The sequence below is a fragment of the Aotus nancymaae genome, unplaced genomic scaffold, assembly GCF_030222135.1.
Source record: "Aotus nancymaae isolate 86718 unplaced genomic scaffold, 86718_ANA_hifiasm-v0.15.2.pri h1tg000040l, whole genome shotgun sequence".
NCBI lineage: Eukaryota > Metazoa > Chordata > Mammalia > Primates > Aotidae > Aotus > Aotus nancymaae.
Genome location: NW_026988454.1, coordinates 66,153,082 through 66,175,482, shown reverse-complemented (window position 1 = coordinate 66,175,482; position 22,401 = coordinate 66,153,082). Strand labels below are relative to the sequence as shown.

The following is a 22,401-nucleotide window of genomic DNA, read 5'->3' as shown; positions in this document are numbered from 1 at the left end:
TGAAATTCAAGTTCAAAATATTCTGATCAGAATTTATTCTTTATTCTAGTTATACTTAATATCAAATGATACTACAAGTAAAGAGATTGTTCTTATCAGAAAAGCAGAGAAACTTAAAAATATAAAAAGGACAGTTTATAGAATGAAATTACAAATAGTCCTTACGTATATCAAAACACACTAAAAAACACTCAGGCTCCCTTGTTATAAAAAACTTAACATTGATTTCAGTAAACCTTTCAGATTGCCAAAAATTCAAACATTCAACAGAGCATGTAGCTAGTGTGGACATGTTATCAACATTAATTCTTCCAATTCATGAGCACAAAATATCTTTCCATTTATCTGCATCTGCTGCAATTTCTCTTATCAATGTTTCATAAGTTTTCAATGTAGAGATCTTTCACATCCTGGGTTAAATCTATTTTCAGGTATTCTGTGTGTGTGTAGCTATTGTAAATGGGATTGTTTTCTTGATTTCTTTTTCAGATAGTTTGCTTTTAATATATTAATATAGAAAAGCTACTGATTTTTGTATGTTGATTTTATATCCTGGAACTTTACTAAATTTGTTTATTCTAACAGTTTTTTAAGAGTCTTTAGGGTTTCCTATATATAAGATTGGATCATGTTGTCTGCAAACAAGGACGATTTAACTCTTTCCTTTCCACATTGGATTCCTTTTACTTCTTTCTCTTGCCTACCTCCTCTGGCTAGGATTTCCAGTACCATGTTGAATAGAAGTGGCAAAAGTGGGCATTCTTGTCTTATTTCATATCTTAAAAGTTTTCAACTTTTCCCCATTCAATATCAGGTTAGCTGTAGGTTTGTCATATATGACCTATGTTATATTGAAGTACATTCCTTCTAATTTGTTGAGGGGTTTTTGTTTGTTTGTTTGTTTTGCCATTGTTAGGTGCAATTTTATTGTTTTAATTTTTTAATTATTTATTTATTTTTTAAATTTATTTATTATACTTTAAGTTCTGGGGTACATGTGGAGATCATGCAGGTTTGTTACATAAGTATACACTTGCCATGGTGGTGGTTTGCTGTATCCATTGCCCCATCATCTGTATTAGGTATTTCTTCTAATGTTAACCCTCCCCAATACCCCCACCCCCTGCTATTCCTCCCCTAGCCCCCCACCCCCCAGATCCTGGTATGTGATGTTCCCCTCCCTGTGTCTATGTGTTCTCATTGTTCAATACCCACTTATGAGTGAGAATATTTGGTTTTCTGTTCTTGTGTAAGTTTGCTGAGAATGATGGTTTCCAGTTTCATCTATGTCCCTGCAAAGGACACGAACTCATCCTTTCTTATGGCTGCATAGTATTCCATGGTGCATACGTGCCACATTTTCTTTATCCAGTCTATCATTGATGGGCATTTGGGTTGGTTCCAAGTCTTTGCTATTGTGAATAGCGATTCCACAAGAATCTAGAAACAGAAATACCATTTGACCCAGCAATCCCATTACTGGGTATATACTCAAAAGAGCATAAATAATTCTATTATAAAGACACATGTTGAGAGGTTTTAATCATGAAGTGATGTTGAATTTTGCCAAATGATTATTCTGTCTATTGAAATAATCATAAAGGTTTTATCCTTCATTCTATTCATGTGATATATCATGTTTATTTATTTGCATATGTTGTACCATCATTACATCCCTTGAATGAATCCCACTTGGTCATGGTGAATCATCCCTTTAATGTGCTGTTGAATTTGGATTGCTAGCATTTTATTGAGAATGTTTACATCTATGTTCATCAGCAATGCTGACCTACAGTTTTCTTTCCTCATTGCATCCTTATCTGGTTTTGGTATCAAGGTAGGTCTTAGCCTGTAGTGTAACTTTGGAAGTAACCACTCTTCTTCAACTTTTTGGAGTAATTTGAGTAGAACAATTATAAGGTCTTTATTGGCAGAATTCAGCAGTAAATCTATCAGATCCTGGAATTTTCTTTGATGGGATACTTTTTATTACTGATTTAATCTCATTACTTGTTATTGGTCTGTTCAGATTTTCTGGTGCTTCATGATTCAATTTTGGTAGGGTTTATGTATCTAGGAAGGTTAATATCCAAAATAATAAGTAAATTAAACAACTCAATTGCAAAATAATCTGATAAATAATCCATCAAAAAATAGGCAAAAAATCTGAATAGACATTTCTCAAAAGAAGACATACAAAAGGCCAACAGGTATAGGAAAAAAATGCATAGCATCATTAATCATCAGGAAAATGCAAATCAAAACCACAATGAGGTACCACTTCACTCCAATTAGAATTGCTGTTACCAAAAAGACAAAAATAAACAAACAAAAAACAGATGTTGACACAGATGTGAAGAAAAGGGACCTCTTATACACTGTCAGTAGAAATGTAAACTAGTACAACCAGTATAAAAAACAATATGAAGGTTTCTCAAAAAATTAAAAATAGAACTATCATATGATCCAGCAATCCCACTACTGGATATATATGCAAAGGAAAACAAATCAGTACCTGTATTCCCATATTCACTGCAGCATTATTCACAACAGTCAAGATATGAATCAACCTAAGTGTCCATGTATGAATGGATAAAGAATATATTATATATACATAATTGAATACTATTAAGCTGTAAGAATGAATGGAATCCTGTCACTTGCAACAACATGGATGAACCTGGAGGACATTATGTTAAGTAAAATAAGCCGGGCACAGTAAGACAAATACTATTTGATCTCCCTCACATGCAGAATCAAGCAGCTGATCTCACAGACGGAGAGAGTACAATAGTGATTACAGAGGCTGAGGAGATTGAGGGTGGAGGGAGAATAAGGAGAATTTGGTCAATGGGTACAAAGTTACAGTTAGAGAAGAGGAATAAATTATGGCCTATCTAGCACACAGTAGGATGACTAGGGCTAACAATATTGTGTTGTATATTTCAAAAAAGCTGGAAAAGAGGATTTTTAATACAAGAAAGGAATGATAAATGTATGAGATGAATATGCTAAAAACTCTGACTTAATTTTTAAACAATGTATACATGTCTTGAAACATCACACTAGACCCCATAAATACATATAATTATGCATCCATTAAAAGCAAAATTTGAAAAATTTTTGAGATGGTAAATAGTATGACCAAAAATATTTTACAAAATTAGAGTTGTTCTATACATTACAGTAATAAACAGGATATATTATAAATTACAGTAAGTATAGTATGCAAAGAAAAACTGTATGCAATTTAGGAAATGTCTTTCTTTGAGATAAAAAGTAATTTTAGATTTGCATGTGAAATTTTAAAATATCCATATTAAAAACTAACAATAGAAAGTATAATAAAAGAAGACAATGTTAAAACCTGAAAACACTTTTGAATTGACAGTTCATATGGATCTGAATGTGGATAATTATAAAAAGCAGATAATGTTATTTAAAACTTTATAAATTATTCTTAGTCTGAATTGTGGCACAGAAAATTATTAAGTATTCATACATTATAAAATAAGGTCATAAATAACATAAGAATATGACCATGATAATTATGACAGCATCTATTTATCTCTTAGGAAAAATGTCCATGCAAATTGTGGCTGTTTGCAGAGAATTAGATAAATTATATTTACAGAATAACTAATGCTCATTATTTACCAGTACTTAATCTATATAACAATTTAACAAAGCTAAAACCAAGGTCACTTACAACTTAATTAAGACAACTTGGAATATGAACAGTATTTATTCCTCACGTAGTATAATTAATTAGATGCATAGTAAATAAGTCAAAGCTAGGTACCACCACATATTTAAAAGCTTACTTTGCATTTTCATGTATATGGCAAATTGACAGCTTCTTTGATTCTTAGAAAGATATGCTGACTTTAATTGTCTCAGAAGACAAGTTTCAAACATTAGGTATGTATGTATGTGTGTGCTCATGCATGCAGACACATATATATATTAACTTAGAATTAATTTATTAAATCTTAAATATTTGAGTGAATGGTTCAGCAATTTCTAAATCTAATAATCATACTTATTTGTGTTTACAAACTGACATGACATTATCCAAAATGTTTTTATCTCCAATATGATTAACAGAAATATATCATTTTATTAATAAATTAATCATTTATTAATAAAATGTATTTATCTCATTTCTTCCCCATATCAATACATTATATGTAACTCTCGATATGTCTAATCCAAGTATCCATGTGCTCTTCCAAATCATTCTTAACAATAGTCATTGTACCACATACAATTTTCCAGCATTCCCATCTTAAAAGTATGCATGAAAGATCCAAAATAATGGGAGGGGTGTGATTAAACTTTGTTAGATTGCCTTTTATCTCCCCAAACTTAAGAGTACTTGGCACAGAGTAGAGAATTAAGGACTGAATAAATGAATGAGTGAACAGTATCGAGAAGTAGTATAAAATTTGTAAAAATGTCTTACACCTTGAGCAACCATTCCAATTAAGAGCAAATTAGTTCAAAATCTGTTATTGCTATAAATTGGAAACATATATTTAAGCTCCTCATTGTGAGCTTAATATATTAATAATACATTTTTACCCACATCTATAAAAAGACAACACATGACCCTGAAAACTCTCTAGGTTGACAGATAAAATACAACTTTCCACAAATCCCAACAAAAGTGATGATTTAGCATACGCTTCTGCTTCTTCAATAACAAGTCTCACTACTTGCCAAAAGTGGTTGGTATATATTTATAGGACTTTGAAAACTGAAATGTTTGACTGAACTGAGATCTGTCCTCACATATTTTTTACTCAGAAATCATAGTTATAACCCTTGGAACATCCTTCTTCCATATACGGTTCTTCAAGTATTAAGCTCATCTCTCTATCTCACTGGAGCTCTCTTTTTAAAAGGATTACTGACTACAGTTTTTTTTTTATAAGTGTAAAAAAAGCAACATACAACCAAGATAAATAAAAGATATGGCTTGGGCTTTCCTAATACAGATTATAAAACTTAAAAGATCTGTAAAAGAGGATAAATTACTTCAACTATCTTGACCTTTCCTAAATGTTACATTCAGCTAAAAGTAGAACACAGGATTCCTGAGTTTTCCCCCATGAAAATTTTACCTCTTTTAAAGTAAAAATAGTAATGAATAACCTAAAATAGCAGACAATGTGGAAGTGAAAAGAAACTTGGGAGAAAATGGCCATATCACTTTAGAGTATACATGATGAATATATTCAGGTATATACCCACAAATTAAAGACAGATAAAAGATACATCTGATCCAACTAACTTTCCACCCAAAACCAGTAAGACTTTTGTATGCAAAATTTTCAGTGACAGGAGTACATTCAAAAAGTTTATATACACATGAGTAAATATTTAGCATAAGAGTCTTTTTGTTTTTGTTTTTGACAGGCTCTCGCTCTGTCACCAAGGCTGGAGGTCAATGGCATGATCATGGCTCACTGAAGTCTCAACCTCCCAGGCTCAAGGACCTCCCACCACAGCCTCCCAAGTAGCTGTGACTATTAGGCACATGCCGCCACCCTAACTTTTTTTTTTTTTTTTTTAGCATAAGAGTCGTTATTGCAATGTTATTTACAACAGCAAAAAACTAGATAAAATTTAAATCTTCAATAGCAAATAATACTACTCTGCAACCATTAAAAAATGTTAATTATAGATTATTCTCATTACAACAAGCATTACAAAATGTTAAGAAACATAAAAGCAGGTTCAAAATTATATATGCTATGTGCCCTAGTTTTTAAGTATTTTTATTTTAAAAAATATATACTCCAAAATATTTGCAGTAATCATGACCGAATAATGGTGGGTTCACAGATGATAAAGTTCCTGGATTCTGCTTATACATGACCTAAGTTTTCTAAAATTATGATATATTTTTCAAAATTAGAAAAATATAGTTGTACAAAAAATGGGTGGCAATAAAATCTGAAATTTCCATCACTACCCTGAAAAAACAAAAGGGAAAAAAATTGACTGGCATCTGATAAAACACTATGGCTACAGTAGTAGCCATAAACTGAGAAAATTAGAGGAACATAAGAGAAAAAAATGGTGGAAAAACACAATAAGAAACAAAAAAAATGTTCTTTCCTTCAGGAAGATAAAACAGTCATTCTCTTACTACTCCTTTTGCTTGCATCTCCTCTTACAGAGAATATTAGCTTAAAACAGAAAAAAGCAGAACAAAACCCACAAATATTGAATGTTATCTATAGTAAAGGAGACAGTAGTAAGGAATATCCTAGCTCTTCAAATAAGTTCAAGTATGCAGGCCCTGACAGTGCATATCACGAGGTTAAAGAACCACTTATACATTTGATCTCAGAATCATTGCTAACTCTTGAAAAATATTTTTTAAAAAATAATAAGTGTAAGATAAAGGCAAAAGTCCCCAATTTGAAAAAAGAAAAGATAAAAATGATGGATTGTGAAAACCCCTTATTTGTAAGCTTTACATCAACAAATAACAATGTGAATTTACAAGAAGAGTCACGACAAAATAATCTTAATTTTTTATGAGATTATTAGGTTAGTGGTTCTTAAATTGACAGAGCAACTGAAAGTGTGACATCTTTGAAGATGATGAGAAAAGGCATTCTACATGTCAGTACTGTTAGAACACTAACCAGCTGTAACCAAATTGTGTTAATGGATTAATGTCAACATAGAAGAAAAATGAAGTTGTGCATATTAAATAAAAAGTCTAAGGAATAAAAAATGTGTAACTGATAACATGTCTAAAAGAAAGTCATATAGGAGTAGGTGCCTATGACTTTGTTGCCCTATTTCACACATATAGGACTGAATGGCAGAATAGGAGTAGTATCAGTTAGCAAAAGAAATAAATTGCAAGATAACTACTCCAGAAAGAGATGGGATACCATCTGAATAAAAGAAGTTCTTCAATAGAATAAGTATGCCTCATTACATGTGGATAACCATTTCTATAATTCTAAACACATAAATACCACACTGGATGGAGAAATTCTATGATTCTAAACATTCTTTAAACAGTAATTTTCAATTCAGGCAGGAGGGCAGAGGATCTTCTGATTATTCGGTGAAAAGACAATGAAAAAAAAAAATACGTATTGGTCCTCATAGCTGAAAGGACACTTTTAATTCCAATCTGGCTGATGTGGTAACCTAGCTCAGCAGTACTAAGGCTAACAAAAACAATGTACAGCACCTAATGGAGAACCTTTTCATAAAGCATTGTGAAATCTTTCAGTACAGCGATATTTTAAATACCCCATTCTAGGTACAAAAAGCTACTACACCCTCTCAATCAAATTGTAATACACACATTAAATAAGGGATCTCAAAGTGTGGCCCAGAATCTCTAAGATCCTTTCAGAAGATATATAGGGCCAAAATTGTTTTCATAATAATATTAAAACATTATTTGCCTTTTTCATTCTCATGTTCCCATGAGAATAATGTAACGGACTTTTGCAGAAGCTACATAATGTAATGTATGGTATCAGAACATACTGAATGCAAAAATATATATGGGAATATAGTTGTCTTCTATTAAGCCAGACATTGAAATGATTTCTAAAAATATGATACAATGGCACTCTTCATACTTTTTTTGATTTTAGGAAATAGTTATTGTTCATAAAAATGTTATTTATACTATAGTAATATGATGGATATAGTATTATTATTTTGAATGATTTGGGGCTGGGTGCAGTGGCTTATGCCTGCAATCCCTGCACTTCAAGAGGCCGTGGCAAGAGTATCACTTGAGGCCAGGAATTCATGACCAGTCAACATCACATCACCACAAAACTCTGTCTCTACAAAACATTTTTTAAAAAATTAGCTTGGTGTGATGGTACATCTTGTATCCCTAGCTACTAGGGATTCTGAGGCAGGAGGATTGCTTGAGCCTTAGTTACAGGTTACAGTAAGCTATGATCATGCCACTACACTCCAGCCTGGGTGACAGAATGAGACTGTCTCTGAAAGGATAATTATAAAGATTAAAAAACAAATGATTTAATAGATACTTATTAAATTAACATAGTAAAAATTCTCAATTTTAATTTCTAATATGATAAATATCAATATAGATAAATAACATAAAGAAAAATTCTATGAGTTCCTCAGTAATTTTTAAGAGTGCAAAAGAGTTTTCAGAACAAAAAGCTTGAGAATCGTTTTATTAAAGCAAGCTAATTATTCTCCACCAAAATTTCAAAGGATGATAGAATCAAATTGTGATCCAAATAAGTTCCAAAAAAAATACACAGTCTTCCCTCAGAAGACAATCTAACCAAATAACTCAAACTCCTTGACATCAGACACATATCTGGAACAGGGTTAGGTTCAGAAATGAACTTGCTTGAGTCAAGTAACACCATCTGCAGAGGGTCAAGAGATAATACTAACAGCAAATGTCAAATCACAAATGCTATAAAGAAGCGGCCCATCTGCACAAAAGCAAACTACAGTTGTATCAATAAAATTCAAAACTCACTTTTTCTAAAAACTGATTAAACAGTAACTATATCAATATTTACATCAGCATTAATAGCTTTGCAAATAACATTTAATATTAAAATAATACTGAGATATATATACTCCAATATCTCTGCAATATGCCAGCCTTTCAGATCCCTTTCAGATTATATATTTCTCAAGCATTTTTTTAATTAACATCTTTTCCATCTCAACAAGAACTATTAATATCAGAACTCGCTTCAAAAACTTAATTCAAAAGATTTTTTTCATGGTAGCGAGACACTAAAAAGCCAAACAGGGAAAAAAGAAATAATTATCTGAATTAAGACCTAGCTTTTAAGCATCATTTTATTATTTGAAACATCCATAGATAAGTAGGCATAGATAAAAATTTATTTACTGACATATAAGATACACACCTAAAGAAAAGTTTGATTGTGCAAATATATGCTGCTAACACTTGAGAGCCTAGTCTGTGAAACATTATGTCTCATACATATTATTTCACAAGTCCTCACAGCCCCTGTGAAGCAAACATTTCACAAATTAGAGAACTGGGGTTCACAGGGACTTAGTAATTTGCCCATAGTCAATAAGACATAAGCAAACAGAGACAAAATTGGGCCTGGTTTTATAAGAAAAGAAATTCCTTCAAAGAACCTTGCTGTTAATTTTCTTTTCTTAAAAAAATCTGATGGCATACTAGATAGGAATGGTAGACCTATGCTGAGGAAAAAAAGCCCAGAATTTCTACAACTGTTTTGCTTTGTAACTTTAGTAAACAACTGAGCCTTAGTTTTTTTCACCTTTAAAAGAGGACATCACTTCTACACATTGCAGGACTGTGAAGAAGCTGGTTAGGTCAAAGGAGAAAGCCTAGTTCAAGTCCATACATAACAGGCACTTAAAAATTGGTAGCTTTACTGTTATTAATACTACTTTCTGGAGGAAAATCTGCTGTTGGAAAGTCCATTAATTATACCATCCCAATAGAACAAACCCTACTGCTACAATTCTGGTTATGAAACAGCAGCAGCAGGAAGATAATCTGTACCAATAATGGACAGGTTTTGATTAAGAAAATAACATGAAGTATTCAAGTCTTATTCACTTCTGGAAGTTAAAATGCACTTTAAAAAGTGAATAAAATTCAAGAACATAAAGAACCTTTAAGATCTTCTAGCCAATCAAATTCTAAGGCTTAATCGGAATACGTACAGCCTTAACTGAAAAATTGCAAAAGCCAAAAGAAGAAATGCTCTTAGAAGAAAGTAACGTAGAGGCTCAACGTAGGGAGGGAAAAGGGGATGACATTGATAAAAGCTAAGAAGCAGGTTTTTTATTTGTTTTATTAGTACAACACACAGGAGAACATAGATGTACTTTCTATGTAATGAATTTCCTGAGGAATTATTAAAACTCATTTTAAACAGGGTCTAAAAGTTTCATCCTTTTATTTCAGCCAACTCCTTATTTGAAACTCATAAAGGAAAAGATCTGATTTCTAAAGAAATTATGAATTAAGAGTAAATGTCAATAATTCCCCTACATAAATTTAAGACGCTTAGCTTCAAAACACAGTCATATGTACAAATCTAGTTAAACTTCAATGTGCCTGTGTACTTTGTCAGAATGTCTGAATTTACATCCTGGATCCACTACCTACTCTGTAACTCCAGACAAATTTCCCAAAATCTCTAAACTCAGTTTGATAATCTATAAAATGCCTGCCACCAGTAAGCAATAATCTATGAGGCTGACAAACCATTTCCTTAAGGTACCAGCAAAACAGAGCAGGGAAGTTTGATGTTTGAAAAAGACATCAACTTCATCACCATGGTAATAAATAAAATTTTGTTAGTTTTTTTTTATGTTTGCTTTAGTATGCTATCAAAAAAAAAATTAATCACATACGGAAGGGGAGGAGAAATGCCTCAGAGTATACCTTTTCAGTTCTTAGGGCTTCTAACATCTTCATCCAGCACTGCCTATCTCAAAGCACTGCTATAAAGATTAAATGAAGTCATGCACATAAAGCATATAACATAAAGCCTTATGTTATATATTAATGTCAGTTACTATTACTAATATTGTCATTAGTACTATTCCTCTCCATGTTTCAGTCAGAAACCTCTCTTACACAGTCTTTGCGGCAAATGTAATCATATGAATATACCTTTTTCCCATTTTTTTTTCTAACACTAGCTTAACAATAATATAATGCCTTTATCATCAAGTAGGCATTAGGTCAATAAACTATTAAGAGCTGGGAAACCATATATTGAGAAGAATTTTTACCATCAGCATAGAAATAGCTTTATATACTTTTCTTAGATTATTTGTAAAAATATTCCCGTGGTTCTGTTAAATTTCTGGAGCAAGAGAACACAGCATGCTACTTAAATATTCCTATTTAAATAAAGAATCAAGTAAAAGCTTAGAAAGAAATAGAAATTAACTGTTATCATATGAATTGATTGGCTTTTTAATTACCCTCTTTCCAGGCTTAAGTGAAGTATTTAGAAGTAAATAGACAACACAGAAGGTATAGAATACCCGAAAGTGAAAAAAAGCACTGGTTAAGAACAATGGTAGTGAGGCAACTGCAAGAAAACAATTGTAGAAAACTACTGAAGCATCACTTGAAAATTATACTGAAAGTCTGCTATAACAACAGAATATAACAGAAAAGAAGTGTATCTAAAATATAAAGCATGAATAACCTATGCTGTGGAACAAAAATTATCATAATGATTGTTCATTTTCATACACAAACAGGAAAACCAAAACACTGACTATATAAAACCATATAGAAATACCACTCAAGTCACTGATAGAATGTGAAATATTAACTTACATGTTAAACTATCCATTAACCCTGGTTGAAAAAAATCATTGAGCCACACTATGCAGGCTTCATAGTGGCTTGCAATACACCTTAACAAGGGGCACAGCCCTCACCTCATTTGGCTCTTACCTATCTGCATACCCTTATTTCTCAGCACTTCACCTTTGCATCTTGCAACTCTTGCTGTATAGAACTACAGCTCTCTGAAACAGTGTTAAAGCCTGAAATATGCTCCCTACATTTCTGGTCCACTTGAAAAAGTTAAATCTAGTCATATTTTAAGACTTGGTTAAAGTTTAACCTTCTCTATGCATACTTTCCTACCATGCTAACACCTCTATAAAATCTGTAACTTGTTCTTTTATGTCCCCATTTTCTTTGCATGTAGTATTTTATAATACCTATGATATTTCAGCACAGTTATTTGTTGACATGTCTCCTCCTGCTAGACAATTAATTTTGAGAACAAGTTTGCTATCTTATTCATCCTTTTACGTTCAGTAAATAGCACTGTACCTAGTAATACACTAAGCATACAATAAATACGTGACAAATGAAGCTATTATGAAAAAAATCTAGAACTAAAAAATATTACCCTCCTAACAATCAGATTCAGTTACATACTTAAAACTGTGGTGAAAAACTAAGAAATAAAAACTTACTATAGATATTCAGAAGTAATGGTTTTATGACTCACTAAGAAAATAAAATATCCATTAGCTATTTATAAGTTTTAGTTTACTATAATCATAATAGAATAACTGCTATGCGTTCAATTATGATGAGCAAATTGTAAAATTTTCTTCATAAATTACAATTTTTAAAGCAATATTATGTTCAGAATGTAAGAGAAAATTTAATAGTGTAGAACAGATCTGATATAAATTAAACCAAATGTAAAACATTCAAGGTAAGTAAGACTGATCACAGAATTAACAATATAATACCTTACTTCCAAACTAATGTTAATCAGCATAACACCTATCACTACCATGGGTTAAGTCCTCCAATATCTAGTTAACTAATTCTCTAAATTAATTTTTCTCTGAAAAATACAGCTATTATTTTTTTCTGTATTTCTGATACTCAGTGTGATTTTAAAATTCTTAATTCCAATAATAACAAAAAATAAAATCACAGCTACCACATAATGATTATTTACTGTTACTTACCATTTTGCATAGATCACGTTCAATGCTTTTAACAATTCTCTGTGTCTCCTTGAGATAGCCCAAAGATTTGATTTCAAAGGCTCTGTCCTTTCTACAACAGTATGACATTTCTCTTAATCCTTCATGAAATATATTACTCATTCAATTTGTCCAGTATTAAAATTAAGTTGATATCGAACAAGTACTGTCCCAGTAAACAGGACATGTGGACACCCAACTATTGCCTACTGACTCCTCTGCTACACTCATTTCACTTTCAGACCTCCTATAACTAGCCAGTGGAAAAGGATACACAGGCCTGCTATGTGAAACCATTTGTCTATATATTCAACTACTATACAGAATATTAAAGACATTTCTTTGCTAACTACCATGTTTAAAAACATTATTTCATTAAGATAGTTTACATTAATATAAAAAAAAACAATAATTTCAACTGTACCTCATCCTGAAGTTCATCACCACTTTTAATAGAAGCAAGCATATCATATAAAGTACAGCAAAGATCTTCTACTCTTGGCACTTCAGTCATTTCCTTCAAAGTTGAATTTAAGTACTTTTCAACTTCACACCACAAAAAGGAGCCATTTGATTTTTCCACAGGCTTGAGTTCTGGGGTGCAAGCCTCCTGGAGATGCTCATTCAGAAACTTCTTATAATCTAGACTTATAGTTTTCTGAGTTTCACCATTTATTGGCAGTTCATCAAAGTGGTCCAAATCATGCATGTCAAATGAAAATACTAAATTTTTACCAAAAAAAAGCCCATCGCCATGTTCTTTTTCTGTCATCTGCACAAGAGCAGTAAGATCATCTTGACTAAAATGAGAAATAATTCGATTAGTAGCATTACAAGCTACAGTGGCAGATGACGATGGAAAGGGGCCAAACATCTGTTTGATAGCCTTTGTTTCCTTGTGACCAACAGAGTCCTTCAAATGAAATGTCATGAAGAGAAATGCAGCCCCACTTTCAATTGCTTCTCTCCCATTATCAGTTCCAACTATTCAAAGACAAAAGAAACAGTATTAGCTCAATTGAATCATGGCTTAAGTTATGATTTTCCAAAAAATTACCACAAATATTCTCCTGAATAAATCTAACAGTCAAATCATAGCAATAGGCTGGGCTGGGTGCAGTAGCTCCCTATAACCCCCACACTCTGGAAGGCCTAAACAGGAAGATCACTTGAGTCTAGGAGTTCAAGACCAGCCTGGGCAACATGGTGAGAACCTATCTCTACAAAAATTTTTAAAATTTAGCCAGGCGTGGTGGTGCGCACCTGTAGTCCCAGCTACTCAGGAGGCTGAGGTGGGAGGATTGCTTGAGCCTAGGAGGCTGGGGCTGCAGTGAGCTGTGATTGTGTCACTGCACTCAGCCCAGGCAACAGTATGAGACCCTGTATAAACAACAACAACAAAAACATAGCAATAAAGATAGATAGCTAATTTAAGGAGCAGGAAACAACCCATTCCTGAAGAACTATTTGTGTCCCAAAGAGGTACTTTAGGTAAATAAATCATTATCAGTAATTATTCTGTATTTAAGTACAGAAACTACGTAATAACAACCCTTACCTCTTCTTTCTAAAAACAACTTGAGACACTAGCTAAAACTCATTTTAAAGCTAATTTTAAAGATTGATTTGATGAGCTAGTTAAATAAACCAAAGTAAGGTACAGAAAACAATCTGAATTACAGATTTTTGGAGCTTCAAGGAAACCTCAAAAATCTGTAACTTTCTTTCTAATTTGTACCATAAACCTGAGATGGCAAGAAATATTTCTATAGTTCTTACTCAAAAACATTTAATACCATCAAGGATATTTGTTAAGCTGAAGAAAAAATTAGTCCTACTATAAAATAAAACAGAAATCTGCTGTTTAAAAGAGGCTACAAGTAAATGTAAGAATAATCAGCATCTAATTTGTTTAAGGCATTTTCTTATATCCAATTTTCTCAAACAAAAAAAGAAAAGAACCTGTATTTCTGACATTGATTTCGAAGAATATTCTTAAGAGTAGAAAACAAGAATTTAAATATTCAAAGAGCCCCAAAAGTCTACATGAGTTACATAAAGTAATACTTGGTAAAATTAATAATGTAATGAACCCTATACCTTCCTAAAAACATGACTCTGCAGTGGCTCACACCTGTAATCCCAGCACTTTGGGAGGCCAAGGCAGGCAGATCACCTGAGGTCAGGAGTTTGAGACCAGCCTGGCCAATACAGCGAAACTCCGTCTCTACTAAAAATACAAACATTAGCTGGGTGTGGTGGTGCACACTGGTAATCCCAGTTACTCAAGACGTTGAGGCAGGAGAATTGCTTAAACCCAGGAGGCAGAGGTTGCAGTGAGCCGAGATCACCACCGTACTGTAGCCTGAGTGACAGAATGAGATTCTCTGTCTCAAAAACAAAAAAAACATGACTCTAATCATTATTCATAAATCTTCACCAGCTTACTATAGCTTGATCCAAGCTCCTATACTGCCAGGAGATGACCCCATCATTTTTCTTTCCAGTGTTGTTGGCTATTACATATTTCCTGCTCCAACCAAAAAGAATTTATTAACCAAAAACCACGTTCTACCCCATTTTATGCCTATTTCCATATCATACTGATTCTTCTTCAGGGCCTCTGTTCAAATCCTACCTATGTTTCAGAATCCAGCTCCACTGCCTCTTTCAAGATGAGTACACTGAGTACACTGCACAAATACAATGGTATTGATTACAATACTACTGTAGTATTCTCTTACTGTACTTAGCCCCAAATAGGTGGCTCCACAAAGATAAGTTGATTTAAACTAGACCCAGGCCTCCCTGACAACATACTAGTATTTTTATACTATATCAAACTGCCTCAGTCACTTTTCACTATATCTGCTATTCAGTCATGTGTAGATTAACAATTTATATGTAGGAAAATAAGCAATTTTACAATGTATATTTCCAATTTGTTCAAGTATGAAGTCTACTTTTACTGTTATAATTTACAGAATATCTGACATACAATTATTCCTTTAGTATTTAAGAAAATATATGAAAATCTTCTATAAATAGTGCTTGTAAATTAATTCAATAGTATTTATGCACATTTACTTATTCATTCTATACATTTTACTTATAACTTGTAAAACAGGTTTTGAATAATTTTGGGATTATGGTGCTTCTACAGATAATTTAAAAGGGTTGATACAAGTGATCTGAGCAAAAATGGAATTCACATTTACAAACATTATCTACCATTGTAAATATATATTTTTTGTAAAGATAGTATTGTTATCACTTTGCATCTTGGAATTTTTTTTTAAATAATAATTTACTAAAAATTTTCACGTAATTATCTCACTGTCTTAACAAAAGTATCTCCATTTTATAGATGCTAAATAGAAACAGAATTTGAGTATTTTGGGAAAGATCAAACAGCTATTAAGTCATTAAACAAGATTAACAGTAGTCTTCTAACTCCTAAACAAGTTCTTTCCCTTGTCACACTGATTCCCTGTAAATTCCTAGAAAGTAGACTTATTTCAAATTCTTGTTTACAAAATAAAATTTAAAAATAAGTAAGTCACCTTAAGAAATGAAATAATGGAAGAATAGCCTTATTATATAACATAAAAGTGTAATTAACTTAAATATCCATTATTAAGTTGCTGTTGAATTCTGATAAAGCCATATACTGTATTCACTAAATATACTGCAGCAGATCTTGCCTTTAAAAAATCCATTAATAAGTGGGAGAAAAAGTTATAAGCCCATGTTTAAATGAAGAGAAAATAATTGTAGACTCATAGAAACATCAAGAAAGATCAAAGCACCTTTTCTGGAGTTTCAAATTTTTAATAAGCCTTAACTTAAATCTATAATTTCAAAAATCACAAATACTCTAAAAATTTTCAATCTAGCTGGGCTGTGGTGTTTCATAAATGTTAATACTCTAAACTAATGACTAACTCTCCTTCTGCACAACCTATGTGGAATGGACATGTGTTCACAACACATAGCAGTTTCTCAAGAGAGATTCTCTATATGCCTTGCTGTTCTGGGAGTTCCAAAGTTTTAGTGGCAACACTAGCAAACGGTTTTTGTTGCCATGGATGGCTACCCAACAGAAATAATGTCTACAATATTCTTAAAACAAATGCACTTTTTCGGGGCGCTAAAACATGAGACGGTCACGTCCACTTCCACCACCTTCCTGCAACCACATCATCTTGTCTTCCCCAAGGGGCACCCACGTGCTTTCCACCAGCACGCTGTCCGCATGAGATGACATATGTTGTTGGCCTAAGAGACTGGCTGTTAGCACGCTGCCCGGAGGAGGGGGCGGATCAGATTGGAGCATACGAAGGATCCCAGGGTCTGTAGCCGCAAGGGATGTACGGCAACTTGCTGGTACAGCCCACTCAAATGTTTGCTTGCTTGTTTATTTATTTATTTAGTGACTAAACTGTATGAAAAGAGTTTGTAAAATACAGACATAATTGCACTCAGTTGTCTAATTAGCCAAATGCATGGAAGGCCCAACCTACCTGCGACAAAAATGTAATTGGAAGGGAAATACTAAGCGCTCCTCTATTAGCCAGCTAAAACCACACAACTGGCCACATCAGAAGAAGTGGGAGATGGGAGGGCTTGGAAAACGCATCTGGTACATTTCTAAAGTAGAAAGGTATTATAATCACATTCTTGTTTTCCGACACTACATCTGGAATTGAACATGTTACAGTAACTGTGAGATTCCTGTTCCGAAATACCCTCTTGTTCACTTCCCTTTATATTCTATATTTAATTTAAGTAACCATATAAACGATTACGTTTATGATCTTTGGTCAGTTAACATTTGCACTCAATTCTTAAAGCTTTTTCTGTCTGCTTCATACCATTCACTATGGTAATCTTTCAAAGAGGAATCAGGATTTTACGTAGTTCTGGCCACAGATAAACTGATACACTAATCAACTGGCGAAAAGTTTATATAAAATTTAAGAACTTCTAACTTTTAAAGAAGCTAGTCTAGAAACCTACATACTTGGGTATCTAATTTTCTATCCAGAAAACACTGAATAACATAAGGTGTAAACTAAAAAACTGGCTCTACCCACCTGGCATTTCAACTGTAACGTATTTAAAAGGATGCACTTAGAAAGTCCCTAGAATACTTTCGTTAGGAAGAAATACCCTACTTTGCAGTTATATTGAGAGGACAGGGGATATGAAATGCACAGTAAACTATAAGACACTTCCAGAATTTAAAAAAAAAGTCAAAAGTGAAAGAGGCTTACCAAAAATCACCATTAAGTAGCAGAGCATGATCAGAACTCAACTTGACTGGCTGGTGCTCTTTTATTATAAATCATCTTTGAATGTAAAAATGACAACAACAAAAAAACCCTACTAAACCTTATATAGAACCTTACCACATAAAATGATATATTTGGTAGATTGTTACTATAAGATGATAAAATAATTTTTTAAAATTGTCAATCATCCTCAGCACACAATTTACATCTATGTTTTTTAAAATTCAGAATATTAAGAATTAAATTGTTGTAAACTGTCACTTTTTTCTGTAGCCTACTTTAGTTGTTGAGGAATCCTGGAAAAAGGATGAGTGGAAAATTTTAATTGAAGATTGAATTAAAATATCAACAACTTGTATCCATAATTGATAAGTATTATTTTTTTAATTATCAGACAGAGTCTTGGTCTAATGGCCAGGGTGGACTACAGTGGCACAATCTCGGCTCCCTGCAACCTCCACCTCCTGGGCTCAAGTCATTCTCCTGCCTCAGCCTCCTGAGTAGCTGGGACTACAGGCACGTGCCACCATGCTTGGCTAATTTTTATTATAAACAACTCTTTTTTGTAGAGTTGTTTCACCATGTGGCCCAGGCTGGTCTCAAACTCCTGAGCTTGGGTGATCCACCCATCTCAGCCTCCTAAAATGCTGAGATTACAGGTGTGAGCCACTGCACCTGGCCAATAAGTATTCAGTTTAGAAGTTGTCAACTAATGAGTTCCTTGACCAGTTAAATCCTCATTGTATAGTAGAAAATATTTTATAAAGATTGAAATGTTCAAAGCACTCAAACTTTTTCATGTTACATCCAAACTTTAAATGTCAGTTTTACCCCAACACTTGCTCTGCAGCTGTGAATACCATACTATAACCCCACACTGTTTACTTAAGCTCATTCCATTTACTAAAAATTATCAGCAAGATAGGCAAGCTGATATAAGTATGTTATATTTGAAAAGAGATTAGCTACCTGATTTTTTTAATCTGGTAAGTATGATGATGTTTTCTTTTAAAAATATGAAAAACACAGGACCTTACCTACAATACTAGATACAACAAGTATATTATTTAACAAAATACAAAATGATTCAACTTGAATATAAAATATACCATTTCCTCATAATTTTTCCCTCTATATATTCCTGTTCAGTTCCCGTTAGTGTAAATATTAAACAAGTACAATATCTAAATTAGTCTCATAAATCTTGCTAATATTTTCCTCATTTTTACAGAAAAACTCAGATATGAAGAGATTACATAACATACTGATGCTACAAGAACAAGCCAGGTACTTTTTTTTTTTCTGAGGGGAAGAATATTAAACCATCTTTCAAATGATAAAAAAAATAACAAACATTTCACATAACGGAGGTAGGCATTTTCCATGTGGCTTTTGGGGGAATAAAATGAACAATTTCTGTGATATAATTTTAAAATTGCCTAAGTAATTTAGTATAATGAGCCTCATGTATTTTAGAGTATATAACTCTTTCTGTGCTTCAAAGCACCTCTAGCAATACCTTGCATTAAACAGGGAAAGTAGTCAAGAAATGATCAATATAGTGATTTGAAGGAGTTACTTAAATGTTAAAATTATGACTACATTTACATAAAAACTGTTGCCTTTGGGATGAGTGAATAAAGGAAAGCAAACAAAGAAAGATATTTGTTAGAAAAAAAGTGTAGTAGTACAAAAGATTAAAAATAGTCCAAGGCATTTCCCTATGTTTTAAAAACAGCCATTTAATTTTATGTACATTCATTACAAAATGTGAATACTCAACTTGCAACTTTAAGGCAGCAACCAGCCACTATACTACCTTTCCAGTAGTATAAAATCCTGCATCAAATTATAATGTAACTTCCCAAGCAACCAAATAGCTAACATAAAAGTTTGAATTAGACTTCATATATAAGCTTCCTATAATAAAACCATCATTTTGAGCGTCATTAAGAAAATTAAAACAAACACACAGCTCACTGAGATTTAACTGCCATTTTAGATTTTTTTAACACCCAAGAAAAACAAACAAAAAAGATTATTTATAGTATATACTTCTGTGTTGTATCCATTTATCAGATGCTTAGTAATATTATACTCGTAATACTATTTAAAAGTATCACTTTTAAAATGCCTCTACTAAGGAATGCAGTTTAAAGTTTTCTTATATTTAAGGAATCATAATTTGTTAATGACAAAAAATCTACTGATAAACAAAATTTCAGGAACCTCTGAACTTTTATTTATTTATTTTTTTGGAGACAGAGTCTGGCTCTGTCACCCAGTCTGGAGTGCGGTGGCACGATCCTGGCTCACTGCCACCTCTGCCTCCTGGGCTCAAGCTATCCTCCAAACTCAGTCTCTTGAGTAGATGGGACTACAGACATCCACCACCATGCCTGGCTAATTGCTTTGTGTTTTTTGTAGAAATAGGGTTTTGCCATGTTGTCCAAGCTAGACTCAAACTCCTGAGCTCAAGTGATCCACCCGCCTCGGCCTCCCAAAATTTACAGGCGTGAGCCACTGTGCCAAGCCAGTATCCATTCTAATTTACAATTGTTTTGCTATATTCTCAGGTAATCTGAATTACCTATTTACACTGCTGATACATTTGCAAAGTCCTCTTTTTATAAAGTTGTTCAGCTTTTATTTTTTTAATTTCTCTAGTAAAATGGACATAAATGTAACACCTCTGTCTTTGAAACATTCAAAATACAATATACTGCTGTCCAATGTTACCTTCTCTATGAATTTATTCCTGACTTACCTAAGCAGTTTCCTGCCCTTTGAACCAGTACATCACTGGGCACATTACATCTGTCATAACATTTAACACACAGAAACAACTATTTGTTTACTAATGGTTATTAGCACATCTAAGTTATAATAAAATTATTCAATGACAGCCACTTATCAGGTGTTAACCCTAGGCACTTTATATTACTACTTAACATCACAACAACCACAGAAGGTGAGAACTGGTATCGCCATGTTATAGATGAGAAAACAGCTTTAGTGATATTAGCTACCCACTAGTAACCACAGAACTGAATTTATACCCACATATATTAACTGATAATTTGAAATTATTCCAAACTATAAAAAAAGTTATGAAACTGATAATCAAATAAAGGTAGTACAAGAAATATAGTTGCCTCAAGTACACAGATATAATGCCTAGATGCGGAGCGGACGTCTAGTGAATAAAAGGCAACAAATGTGAAGAAAAAGCCAAATCATTAGCACGGACTTGAGCCCTACTATTATCAAGTTGCTGATCTACATAGGGAACTTGTCAGATGAAACAAATAAACCCACTTGGTCTGTCACTACAGTAGGTTTTGATATTTGAGATGAATATATTCCTAATACATATATTTATGGATGTATAAATATTTAACACAAATATAAAAATAGGCATGAGAATGAAAAACATCAATTTATTGTATTTATGATATTGGTTACCAGGGCCTGAGCAGGATACATAGGAGTTCTTACCATGATAGCCAAACCTTAAGCTAAGTGAACATACAAGCATGTGTTACTTTTATCAATCTGAAATATTTCCATTTTAATCTAATATAAAAAGCATAGTAATTATTTTATTGAATATAACAAGAAAATATACAGTACACATATAGCTCAAATAATATCAAAAAATGAACAAACTTGTATAATTTGGTTAATTAATTCCAGAATCAGAACATTATGAGCTCTCCAGAAACTTCCCTCATATTAAATCCTAGTCACTACCTCCTTCCTCAAGAGTAGCCACTACCCTGACTTCTAAAACCAGAGACTGGTCATGCCTAGTTTTCAATTTTATATTAATGGAATTATAGTACGTGTTGTTCGGCTTCTTTTGTCAACATTATAAGAGTCTCTTACAATGTTATACATAGTGTAATCCATTATTGCTATAAAGTAGTCTACATGCTTATGCTTTTCAACAATCAACTGGGTTGTTTCTACATTAAGGCTATCACAAATGTTGCCATGAATGTACATCTTTTTGATATACATGTATGTACAAGCAATTTTATTGGATATTTATGTTTTAATTTAAAATTTCACTTGTCCAACCATAGCTGGTAATAGTAGACACTGTCAAACAGTTACTCAAAGTGATTGTACCAATCTAAATTCTAGCAGCAGATGAGAATTTTTGTTTCACATTCTTGATCCTAACAACCTTAGGTATGTCAGTCTTTTTCATTGTAACCATTCTAACGGGCATGTAAGTCATTTTCATTTTAACCATTCTAAGGGCATCTCCTTAACTACCAATGAAGCTGAACCCCTTTTCATGTCTAGTGGGCAATTATCTCCTGAGAAGTCCTTGTTCAAAGCTCTTACTCATGTTTATATAGGATTATCTGTCCTTTCCTTATTGATTTGTAGGAGTTCATATTTAATCTTGATACAAGCTCTCTTTTTGGTTATAAATCTTGAAGCTATATTCTCCCACTCTATGGCTTGCCTTTTTACTCTTAATGAATAGAAGGTATTAATTTTACTACAGTCCAATTTAATCATTCCATTTGTACTTTTTGTTTTCTGTTTA

The 22,401-nt window shown here is 32.8% G+C and overlaps 1 protein-coding gene across 1 annotated transcript in view; it reads right to left on the bottom strand.

Annotated features, from left to right (window-relative positions):
- ASCC3 (activating signal cointegrator 1 complex subunit 3) overlaps positions 1 to 22,401 on the bottom strand; it is a 363,321-nt gene that overhangs the window by 321,887 nt on the left and 19,033 nt on the right. The window contains exon 4 of the mRNA XM_012438418.3: positions 12,968 to 13,527. Coding sequence (XP_012293841.2) covers positions 12,968 to 13,527 — 560 coding nt within the window. The remainder of the gene's footprint in view (positions 1 to 12,967; positions 13,528 to 22,401) is intronic.